Consider the following 12,662-nt stretch of genomic DNA (forward strand, 5'->3'; position numbering starts at 1 on the left):
TGAAAAGTGTATTGCTTTTAGTCCAAAGAATTGCTCATTTTGGAGAAAAAATCATAGATTCTCATTTATTTGATTCAAATTTCTTTAGAGAGTTTTTATTATTATTATTATTAGTATTATTATTATTATTATTTTCCACAATGGGGCAAGTGTGCACTATGGAGCACTAAACACTCATGTAATGTATGTTTCATTCATACTCAAAGCAAGAGGGGGCGCTCTCACAGGAAGTCCACAAGAAAGACATACACAGTAAGTCATAAAATGTATAACCTTGTAATGAATAATACAAGCTTTATATAGATCATTTATTAATAATTTTACAGATGTGAACGCAGGAATGCATAAATGTAAACTCTGATGTCAAAAATGCTTATAGCGAAAAGATGTTTGACCATCACAGGATGTAAAGATCACAGACTGCATACAAAAAATCTAATCTTCAAAACGCAATATTTTTCTGTCATCCTGTAGAAAATGTAGAGTAGGCCTATACTGTATATTTTTAACAATAATTAGGATATATAGAAATTTAGGAATGTGCATGTTGATCCAGATGTTGCGTTATCTGTAGTCCTAGCAGGAGTTGGCACCGTCTCTTTACATGTGTTGGTCATCTGAGGTCTTCTTAAGAGGCTAGATCCAAACTGAAGCTGATGTACTCTTTAGTCACCTCGGGACAGGCGTCCCGAGATAAAACAGAAAAGCAAATGGAGAATAATTAGCATAGCTGCTGTTAAAAACATTAAGAAAAGATATCATGTGCAACTGATCTGATATGAGATGCATTATGTGAATGCTTGGCTAAAGATATGCGTCTTTAATCTAGATTTAAACTGAGTGAGCGAGTCTGAGCCCCGAACATTATCAGGAAGGCTATTCCAGAGTTTAGGAGCCAAATGTGAAAACGCTCTCCCTCCTTTAGTGGACTTAGATATCCAAGGTACAACCAGAAGTCCAGAGTTTTGTGATCTTAAGGAGTGTGAAGGATTGTAGGGCGATAGAAGATCAGTTAAGTACACAGGAGCTAAACCATTTAGAGCCTTATAGGTCAATGGCAATACTTTATAATCGATACGGAACTTAATAGGTAACCAGTGTAGAGATGATAAAATTGGTGTTATATGATCATATTTTCTTGACCTGGTAAGAACTCTAGCAGCTGCATTTTGGACTAATTGTAGCTTGTTTATTGAGGAAGCAGGACAACCATGCATTACAGTAATCTAGTCTAGATGTCATGAAAGCATGAACTAACTTTTCTGTATCAGAAATAGATAACATATTCCTTATCTTAGCAATGTTTCTGAGGTGGAATATATTTTTTGACATATAAAATATATTTTCCAAGGACAAGTTGCTGTCTAATATAACACCCAGGTCTTTAACTGTCGAGGATGAAGTAACAGTACATCCTTCTAAATGCAAATTGTAGTCTGAGAGATTCTGTGTACAGGTTTTTGGTCCTATAGGTCTTAGGTCTTATCTGAATTTAATAGAAGAAAATTACTAGTCATCCAATGTTTTACTTCTTTAACACACTCTGTCAGATTGGATAATTTGGAGATTTCATCTGACCGTGATGAAATATATAACTGAGTATCGGCATGCGATTGTCACGCGCATTTCGTCAGTAAAGCCAGTTCCCTGATTACCGCGAAATCGCCATCACCTGCTTTCAAATGGAGCGGCATTTAATAGACAGAGCTGTAGTTCACTGACAAGCTATGGAATATCGCGTTCATTATCGAAGGCGATTCATCTGCGATAATGAACGCGATATTGCGTAGCTTGTCAGTGAACACCCTATTACTCTGATCTGCAGATACCAACACTTGGGTGCAGCTGCTTGACTGCTCTCTGTGCCCTCTATAGTCATAAACTGTGGCTGTAAGTTATGCACAGCTGTGTTATGGTGCTTAACCAAATGTGCAAACAGGATGTGCAGCTGTAGAAGCAAGATGTAGGTGAACAGTGAACTGAAAAACTGAAGAAAGACCCTTGATGAATTTAAACAAAGAAGTCAAATCGAAGTTCATATCAAACTAAATTTAGAGGCTATTGTAAAAAGCTCTAAACTCTGTGGAACAAAATCAATGTTCATTTATCTCAAATATTTGTGTTTTTGACTATGCTGTGACGTTAAGGGTGAATTTCTTCTCCCATGACACAAGGTGTTTTAGCCAAAACATTTTTTGCATATTTAAAAAAAACATATTTGCACTTTGCCTGTTAGTAATCCCCTAATCATGATTTATACGAGCACTAGAGCAAAGTGGAAATGACCCAGAGTTTTTTTTTTTTAATCTGTGGTCCTGAGACTGTCACATTACTTCTGACACATTTAATTTCCTCTATTGAAAAACCCACACAGAAACAGGCATTTCTGTTTGCTATGATGGCATTTAGGCTGCTTCTGTTCATTTCTCTTCTTACTGACAACACAGGTACAAAATTTAATAATTATTTTACGAAGATAAATTAATCTTAGATTAATGTTATTTTTGTTTCTATTGACAATGACAATGACTGAAGTGACAGACAGATTCAAGATTCTCTCTAAAAATAACTTTTTTGTTTATTTACCGTTTTTTTCTTGAAACGATCTTGGTTTCACTAAAAATGTTTTACTAAAATGTTCCCAGGATTTTATGAAATTTAAGTGATTTGTTACCACAAAAGTCAGTGTTCAGAAATAAAGAAAAATAACCAAATTTTGGGATGGTGGAATGCATTTACCTTTGCACTTGTGTAATTTGATCAGCATTGTTTTGGTGGTTAGTGTTATTGTTGGTTGGGAATTTTGACATTTTTTGGTCTTAAACTTGGCTTTCAACTATTCTTTACAGAGAAAGATCTTGTTTTTTTATAGGTACTATGCAAAACCATTAAATTAAATTCCAACTAAAACCTTTAGCCTGTAGCAACTGTATGATCACTGTATGAAAACAGCAGTAACTTAATAAACTTTGTCCTTTAATCAAAGTCCTATTTTTTCTCTCTCTTCAGGGTTCAGTGCTGAGATCTCTGTGTTTGTTCAGAAGGGAGATTCTGTTCAACTGGATATACAGACACAGGATCTACCAGAGTTTGATGATTTATCCTGGAAAAATAATAAGTCAGAGAATATAATTAAATATATACATGCATCTAAAACAGTAAGACCTCACTCTTCCTACAAGGACAGAGTGGATTTCAATAATAAAACCCTCTCTCTCACACTGAAGAACATGCAGAAGACAGACAGTGGACTCTATACAGCAAGAACAAGTGGAGAAACAGACAACAATATTGTTACATACAGAGTATCTGTTATAGGTGAGTGTGATTTGCATTGCTTATATGATGTAACTGCATGTAAGATCGTCATGTGTTCCGTTTGTTTAATTTGAAATATAATATAATATACGTAGAGCTAGAGCTAGTGTACATTTGCTTACAGTATTGAAAAAAATAAATAAATAAATAAATAAGATGCAAAATCTACGGAGCCCTAATCCTGACATAGAAGAAAAAAAAAATTATATCGTGGCCACGAATTAGGAATTCGTTCCCACGATTTAACAATACGTGCGCACGTTTTATTAACTCGTTCCCTCGATTTAGTTAAATCGTTCCCACGTTTTATTAATTCGTTCCCTCGATTAAGCTAAATCGTTCCCACGTTTTATTAATTCGTTCCCTCGATTTAGCTAGTTAAATCGTTCCCACGTTTTATTAATTCGTTCCCTCGATTTAGCTAGTTAAATCGTTCCCTCGTTTTATTAATTCGTTCCCTCGATTTAGCTAAATCGAGGGAACGAATTAATAAAACGTGGGAACGATTTAACTAAATCGAGGGAACGAGTTAATAAAACGTGCGCACGTATTGTTAAATCGTGGGAACGAATTCCTAATTCGTGGCCACGATATAATTTTTTTTTTCTTCTATGTCAGGATTAGGGCTCCATAAAAAATCTCACCTGCGCATAGACAACAACTTTCACCTTCACTGGACTCTAAACTTGCTCCTCCCACACACAGCAGAGACAAATGTCAGAGACAGAAGTTTCAGCGCCGACAGCGGACACGCCTCCAGCGTTTGAGAGCAGAGAGCGCTGCCTATTTTTTCGAGATTTTGATGACTTATTTCATTTACTTTCAGATTTTTTTAATCATTCAAATTTGGCTGGGTGGTTAATAACTGCGGTGTGACAAACTCAGAACACATACTTTAACGACTTTACATGGACTTTAATCTCTATTCCCCGCTGAAAAATAAGTCAAAAATAAGTTACAATTTGCAGTGATACTTTAGATATAGAAAAACAAACGCGGGGTTGTCATCGAGGGTAGATATCCAGTTTGCAAAAAATGCGAACGCAAAGTAGCCTACCTGCAAAAGGAGGAAACACATCGAACATGTTCACCTATATTCGAGAACACCATCCGTGCAGATGCAGGTATGTTCCGTTTATAACTTAAGCATAGACTGTAAAAAAAAAAAAAAAACCTAGACTTAAGTCGTATGATGTGCGTGATGGAGAGGGAATCCCGGAATCCAGTCATGAAAATGGAATCTACAGTAGCTATAACGCAGCGATGTCACGTAAAAACGTGGGATTTGATGGATTGATGAATAAAACGAAAGCAGAGCTGTACAATAAATCAAATCGCGACATGGTCTAGGCGGGGTATAGACTGCTGTAGGCTATAAATATATCTGTTTAGCGTGTCTGCCTGTGTAGATGAGCTGCGCTGCTTCGTGTAGACTATAGGCTACTTAGGTATGCGCGACGCTCTATTGTTTTTACAGTGTTTGCCATCTCGTTATCTGAGGACATGAACACTAACATACCAAAGGTTGCTCTGAGATAACGCTTAATGAGCATTTCATCATTTTATTTGAGAAAAACCATTGTCAAATACACTGAAACTCAAAGCTCTTCACTATATCCCGTCAAAATAAAAGACCGGTTTTTAACGCGAAGAAATTGACAGAAATATATCATAATTGTAAAATAGAATGTACTTCTCAAAATAATAATAATAATAATAATAATAATAATGCAATTTATTTAAAATATTATTTAAGGAATATCATTTTTGTCCATGCTTTAATTTAGTAAATCTCTGTTGTGCAGCACTTTGCCAAAACTTAAAAGGATAAAAAAGTTAATTTCATTACCATCCTTTTTGATAATATATTTCTATTAAATAATAAAAAATCCAGAAAAATTAAGTCAAAACAGAATTTCTGAATTTTAATGAATTATTTAATAAAAGTTGTCCATAATCATTTTATTAAATTTACTTGATTGTTTTTGAGTATTAAAATTTGAATAGACAAAACAAACATTTTCATCAATGTATTGGTCATGTTAACTGATGATAATAATAATTGATTGTTTAACCATGATACCGTAAAACCGTGATATTTGCTGAGATGGTTATCATACCGTGGAATTCTCATACGTTACAATCCTACGTAGAGCACAACAAAATGCTAAGATCCTTCCAAAGATTTTTCCCCATCCTTTTTTCCATTGTCCATTTTTCATATAATGATTTTTTCCCTTTAACTTAAAGCTGCTGTTTGTAACTTTTTTTGGTTAAAAATTATCCAAAATCAATTTTTGAGCAAGTACATATCCAGCCAGTATTCAAAACTATCTCATTATCTTAGCTCGATTCACAAAGGTAAGCTTGTTATAATGTTTTATAATAAGAGCGACCTGGTGGATTTCCGCGGGAAATTTGAGCATGCAGCAGTTCGTCTTTGCGTCATTACGTCACGTCTGTAGCACACAGAAAAAAAGGAGTCCGGCCTACTCAGCTTTATCACGTGAGGATGCTGCTTGTAGCAGATCATTTATAGCCTGTTCTCATAGCAGCTGAAATAATTAAACGTCAATCTGACACTGACAACTGAAGATTCACCCGTAATCAAAAGACTTCAGACGGCAGAGTGGTTACAGAAATTGAAATCTGGCAACGCTGATATACACAGTCACGCAATGCTGATGTTAACATTAAAGTCCCCCTGTAGTCAATTATTTTATCCCTTAAAAATCATCTTTGAAAATGACATATTAAAAAAAAAAATTCAAGTGAAAAAAATTCTTCATGCCTTAAAATAGCTTGAATGTAACTCTACATATAACTCTACATAACTCAGCATATTTACTTGAAGTTGTCAGGTAGGTTAAAATCTATGGTTTGATCCATTCCAGAGGAGGCCAAAATCAGAATTTATAATGGACTGAAATTCACTGAATGGCTCTCTCTTAGAACTTGACGTGCGAGGACACACTGACTGAATATGCACACAAATCACGGTCACACTCTCGGAGCAATATTTTTTTAGCTATGTTTTATAGTATTAAAATATTTCAAAGGACAAAAACATGAACTTTATTGGCTTTACTTCAAGTCAGCTGTCACTTTACTTTGACGCGAGCCACTATGCACTCGCACACTTGGCACAGCCCTTGCGACGGTTCTGTCATTAATTAATATGAATTAATATAAGTAGCCTTTTGCTTGACTACATTATCAAACAGCTAATAATGTGATGCTAATGTTACACACACCGTTCCCATTCTTCATCTCAGAATCAGACAGCTGCCTTCTAACAATCAGTATCCTTACAAACACTTTGAACAACTCAGAACGTCCGTGGAGAAAGGCTTATTTCATCATAACATCGTAATAGACTCGCTATATTGATAAATCTACACAATTTTTCCATATCAACAGAAAATTTACCAGGATAACCTGGCTTCTCTCGAGACTTTCCTGCTTTAGAGCAGTCATAGTTAATGATATGCTAAAGCCTGCCGGCACGTTGTTGTGATTACTAGGTAGTCTGTGACATCACAAACACAAACCGCAGATTTTTGGTTCACTGCAGTTTCAAACATAAAATACTCAGCAATGGTGCTGACTTATGAATTTGCACATTATTTGTCTTAAAACATATTAAAAACACTACATAGACATATAAACATTAAAAACTTGATTTTTTTTTTTTTTTTTTACCACAGGGGGTCTTTAACAATTTGAGAACAAAGTATAATAAATAATTTATAGTGCAGTAATAATAATCCGAGCTAAGCGATCGATTTAATCATAATTGACAGCACAATTTATTGTAGATCTAATGCTCAGTTGGTCAGAACAAAAGTGGCAGAAAAGTTACTTACTTGTTCAGATAACATTTTCCGGTGAAAATTCTAATATTGGTCATACTTTCAAGACATAGAATCTGTGATTCTGGAGTACAGTACCCACACCAGTGTGGTGACTGACAGCAAACATTAGATTCATCCACGCTGTGCCCTACATAACAATAACAATTTTGCATATGACTGCAATTGCAGGTTTCAAACAGAGATGGTGACAAAGAGGAAAAATGCCAGACTGCAGCTTTAAAAACTGCTGCATATATTTTATTTGTTAGTTGTTTAGGTGTGAGTGGGGTTGGCGAGTTCTAGCACCTTTGTATGTGGCAAAGGTCTTAAAAACATTTTAATATGTGTGTTTCAGATGCAGTGGAAGCTCCAGTTCTGACCATAAACTCAAACTGGTCCAGCTCTGACCCCTGTAGCTTTACATGTAAAGGAAGTAACATTATTATCAGCTCCATCTATAATAGTAGCAGCTGTGCTCCAGAGGAAGTGACATCATCTGATTACACTCTAAGACTGAACTGCAGTGGCGACTACATCATGTGTATCTATAGCAACCCAGTGAGCTGGAATACTGAAATAAAGAAGGTTAATGAATTCTGCACTGTTGATCAAGGTATATTCTATCCACTTAAAAACACTCACGTATGAAGAAACAGAAAACGAATGAGAGAGTGTAACTAAACACTGTTCTGAAATGCCTGTTGGTTTAAAATTCTCTCTGGGAAAATCAAACTGTCTAATTTTTTTTTTTTTTTTTTTTTTTTCAATTAGCGCTTCCCTTGTGGTTTATCCTCCTTTCTTGCCTATTGACAATGAGTTTGTTGGCATCAATGATCGGCTGTTTTTTCTACAAAAGAAAAAAAGGTACAGACTGTTACAAATATAATGATCATATTTATTTGTGCAAAGCTTATGAACTCATGCTGCATCTATTAAGCATTTTTAGCAGTAAGAAAAACTCTTGAACAGTCCTTACTTAAAGTTTGACGTAAAAAATTGACTTCCTGCTTGAGTATACAACTTGATTAATTTTTTTCTAACCTAAAAGTACTTTTGCTAGTCCCAGGAACTGAAATAACTCCACTTCCCTTGTACTATTTTTTGTACAGATCAGTTCATGTTTCAAAATGTAAAAAAACAACAACAACAAAAAATGTTGTGTTCCCACAAGATACTAGTAAATGCAAAGTATTTCTTAGCAGAATGCAAAACATCTGCAAGAGAATGCAAAAGCGTCGAATTTTTATTTCCCCATCTCATATTTTTTTACACAACCATGTCCCTTTAGGACAGGGGTCTCCAAACTCTGTCCTAGAGGGCCACTGTCCTGCAGAGTTTAGCTCCAACCACAATTAAACACACCCGAACCAGCTAATCAAGATCTAACTAGGCATAGAAACTTCCAGGCAGGTGTGTTGAGGCAAGTTGGAGCTAAACTTTGCAGGACAGTGACGCCCTGAGAGCAACATAGTGTCAGCCCAGATCCGGCCCACATCTGCATCTGGTCTGCATGTAATCCATATGTACCAGATGTGGATCGGGGCCACACTATGCTGCTGTCTTGGAGGATCGAGTTTGAAGACCCCTGCTTTAGGGCCTGCGTAGTACTTGATATTCTATTCTAAACTTCATACACCATCACATTAACCCTGGATTACTTTTGGTTCACTATACGTTTGTGTTGTTTACATTATATTCACTTACGCACAGATTGCTGACAAAACAGACATTTGATGCAGTTTTCCTTGCCACCTGTAGTTCCAACTCATGACCATGATCTTTTATCACTGGGGCCGCTCCATCTTTTAGTTTCAAATGATCTGTAAATCCAGCGTCGAACTGGGCCATGTTTATAAAACTATAAGCACTGATCCCAAGAGCTGGAGCAGCCACAGAAAAACTTGAGATATTCTCAATTCATTTTAACCAATGAAAAATTTGATTGCAACTTTCACACACAAATTTATCCTTATTTTGATAGTTAATTTAAAGTGGTTTCTATGGTTATTTTAATGACAAATGTCAAGAACGCATCAGTCAATCTCTCAGCTCCACTGGGTTCTTTGGGAGCAAGGTTGTCATTCTCTCACAACCAAAAACACACTTCTTTGGTGATATTGTTAATTTTGTGGTCTAAAAACAAAGTGACAAATCTTCAGAATGCATGAAATTAAAATAAATAAGTCAGAAAGCATGAAATTGTTAGGATTCAGAAAGAAGAGGATTCAGTGTGTAGGGTTATACACTTTTACACTATTGGGAAACAGGAGATCAAGATACAAAGCAGCAAGGGCTAGACTGGATAATGTCCACAGCCAATGGCGGCCTCAGGTAGCAAGACAGAGTCCATGGAATGGTAATGCCCACTCAAGAGCAGTCTGCAGCACAGGAGGTTAAGGAGGATGGCGAACGAGACGAGGAGCAACGGGCAGAGATGGCAGGTGAGGCGGGGAGAAGGAAAGGGGAGATCAGCAAACCGGAAGTCCAGCAGCCAGGGAAACAGGGAGACTGGAGAAAAAAATAATCTGAAGGCAAGCCACAAGAGATAAAAAAAATAAAAAAAAGTAAACAAAAAACTGTTTTGCCAAGCAAAAAAAAACAAACAAAAAAAAAAAATGTAGAAAAAGAAAAATGTAATTAAACTGGATAAAACTAAAAATCAAAACAAAGCTGTAAAGCAAACAGAGCTCTAACAGGGTACTAACAGGGTACCAAGAGGGCGGGGCGACAATTGACAGTTGAACTCATGACAAACACAACATAACAACACGTGCTGAAGCACATGGCGAGCAAACACACACATCACGCACCGAAGCATATGACTGGACAAACAAGACAGCCATGCGCTCCAGACAAACAGCAGATCAAACCGCTGTCCTGACAGAAATAGCATTAGCCATCCCCTTTAAAGTTCTAAATGCTAGAATGATGTTTTTTAAAAGTTCAGTTGCTATGCTTTTAAAAATAAAGATTTGTAATAAACATCCTTTAATCTATTGTTTTTGAAGAAAGTCTGATGAGATTTAAAATGTTTTTAGATCATTCCTACTCCTCTGCCCAGCAGAATGATGAACATACAATCTATGAAAAAGTTGACGTAAGTTTCATATTAGCTACTATACTTTATTAACCACTGATAATACATGCTTGAGCCTGATATTGAAAGGATTTTGTCTGCAGGAGAATATCAAGCCACAAAGGTCACTAAATAAGTTGGAGAAATCAAAAAATCCTTCCACAGTGTATGATACTTTAAGGGAACATGGACCTCCTGATGTTATGATGGAAACCAACCACACCTCATCCAGTCAGGACTCAGTGAATCAGGTGAAGATTAAACATTTACTACAAAAAATAAAAAAATAAATTGGCTTAAAGGTCTTGACATTCAGGCACTCTTGACATGAGAACCTGTAATGATGTGTTGGAAAAAAATGTTGAAATGAATGATTTTGTTCTTCTTTATTTCAGAGTGCAACACTAACAGAGAAGAGTCAGCCCAATGCAGCAGCCACTAGTATCTACTATACCATTCAGAAGCAACCAAAATCTGAAGCTGATCACACCATTTACGCTGTGGTCAATAAACCGCCAGATGGGGATGAATCTGTACATCCAAAACCGAAATAAAGTATAATAACACTGGTCTTTTAATAAAGCTGAACCCTTTCAGTGTTCTGAACCCTTTCTGTTGTTCTGAGTGTAAATAAGCAGCAAATACATAAGTTTAAATTATTCATGCTGATTATGTAAATTAATTTAAACTAGTCCGCCTTTCTTTTTTAAATAAAAGCAGGAGTAAATGTATTTTTGATGTAAATTTGTTGCACATGTACCTCAGACAGGAATGTAAAATCTCACATAGACTCTTGTGGGAGCTGAACGAGGCCGCTAATGAGAGACGAACGCAACACACGCCTCGTGAGCAGGAGAATTTTTATTATGCCACAGTCGCCAGCGCCGTTTCCGCTTTTTCCGGTCATGAGTATGAGGTAACACAGCTCTGTTTATCATATTAGATACAATTGATTGTGTTGAAAATTATGTTATAATGTTACTCTGTGCGTTTGCTCGGTGGCTGCTGTGAGACACTTGTTACACACTGCAGTAGGCTAAACTAGATTTTAGTATATCATATTAAATGCTGAATGGGCTGTGTTGATAAATGGCATACAATTAATTATAAATCATATTGTATGATGGAGAAAATTCTGAATTACTGTTACTAAAAATAAAGCTGCATCTGATTATGCTATGTTAGCTACTTAACAAAATAATGTTTTTCTCTGAAACATGGTAAAAGCATGGTACTCGCAAAAAATCAAGAAAACTAGATTAAACAATATGACTAAATGTGTTGAGATATATAACAATAACTACTTTTCTGTCTATAAATGATTCAAAACAGATGTTCCCTTGTCTAATAAAACATGTAATATATTAAAACATCTTTGGTGTTTCCATGGTTTCTACAAAATAAAACTGGAAACCGAGGGTAACACGGGTATGACGCAGTTGACAGGCGACTCACTCACTCCCGGAGCCTTGGTTAAAATCGCAATTTTCCTCATGATTTACAGATAGTTGGAAACAAAGTATATAACACTGGCTCAGTGGTTTTTTGGATATTTTACTGCAAAAATCTTACATATTGCAGCTTTAACAACTTTGCAGTCAACACCTGAAGTATGTTAGTACAGTTAGTCCTGTGCATGTTGCTTTTAAATTTTTTCCCCTCTTGTATTTATTCTTGTTCAGTTTTTTTTTTGTTGTTGTTTTTTTTTGGGGGGGGGGTTTAAGTCGGTCCTTATGTTTTGAACTTGTGTTTAACTGTTCTTGCACCTTTTACTAGTAAATATTTAAGTTTTCTAGGATTGAACATATTTCATTTGGGATGAAACAAAGATGATACAAAGCCAATGCACTAGATGGCATTGTACATATTGTATGTGTAATTGCACAGTATAGTAGCCTACATAATTTGGGGCACAACTAGTCTTTTTGTTCCTTGTTTGGGAAACCTGTTTGGCTCCACTAGAGAAATTACACACTTCACAATTTGTGGTTGTATTGGGGGCATCAGTTATGGGTTGATTGTTTATGAATTAACTGCTGTATATTTACATTTCGATGGATGCCATTTGCAGATTTAACCGCTGAATACAGCTACACATAAGCATTACTGATGTTGGCTGATATAATGTTGGTTGATATAAACTGGGCCCCAATTGACCCAATTGACCGCTTCTAAGGGCAGAAACGCATGACAACGGCAGATCCTGAATCCATGGCGGGAAAGTAGTTTCACATAAAAGAGTTTTTTTTTGTACACTCCCTGGTTTTTCTTACTTATTTGCATACTTGTTATACTAAACCGTAAAATATTACACACACTTTATAGCTACAATATGTAAATTTTCGCCACAGAGGTCACCTATTCAAAACAAAGGCGTATGAAGACGCCGAGTTTGAGCGCAGAATCTTGAGAGA

At 36.0% G+C, this 12,662-nt stretch overlaps 1 protein-coding gene across 1 annotated transcript; it reads left to right on the plus strand.

Annotated features, from left to right (window-relative positions):
* Window positions 1–2,302: 2,302 nt before the first annotated feature.
* LOC125251029 (CD48 antigen-like) lies at window positions 2,303–10,854 on the plus strand. The gene is made up of 7 exons (XM_048163899.1): window positions 2,303–2,447; window positions 3,010–3,318; window positions 7,528–7,785; window positions 7,944–8,036; window positions 10,211–10,269; window positions 10,353–10,499; window positions 10,644–10,854. The coding sequence occupies exons 1-7, from the start codon at window positions 2,396–2,398 to the stop codon at window positions 10,800–10,802; spliced, it is 1,077 nt and encodes a 358-aa protein (XP_048019856.1). The 5' UTR covers window positions 2,303–2,395; the 3' UTR covers window positions 10,803–10,854.
* Window positions 10,855–12,662: the final 1,808 nt, after the last annotated feature.

The sequence above is a fragment of the Megalobrama amblycephala genome, linkage group LG17 (assembly GCF_018812025.1).
Source record: "Megalobrama amblycephala isolate DHTTF-2021 linkage group LG17, ASM1881202v1, whole genome shotgun sequence".
Classification (NCBI taxonomy): domain Eukaryota; kingdom Metazoa; phylum Chordata; class Actinopteri; order Cypriniformes; family Xenocyprididae; genus Megalobrama; species Megalobrama amblycephala.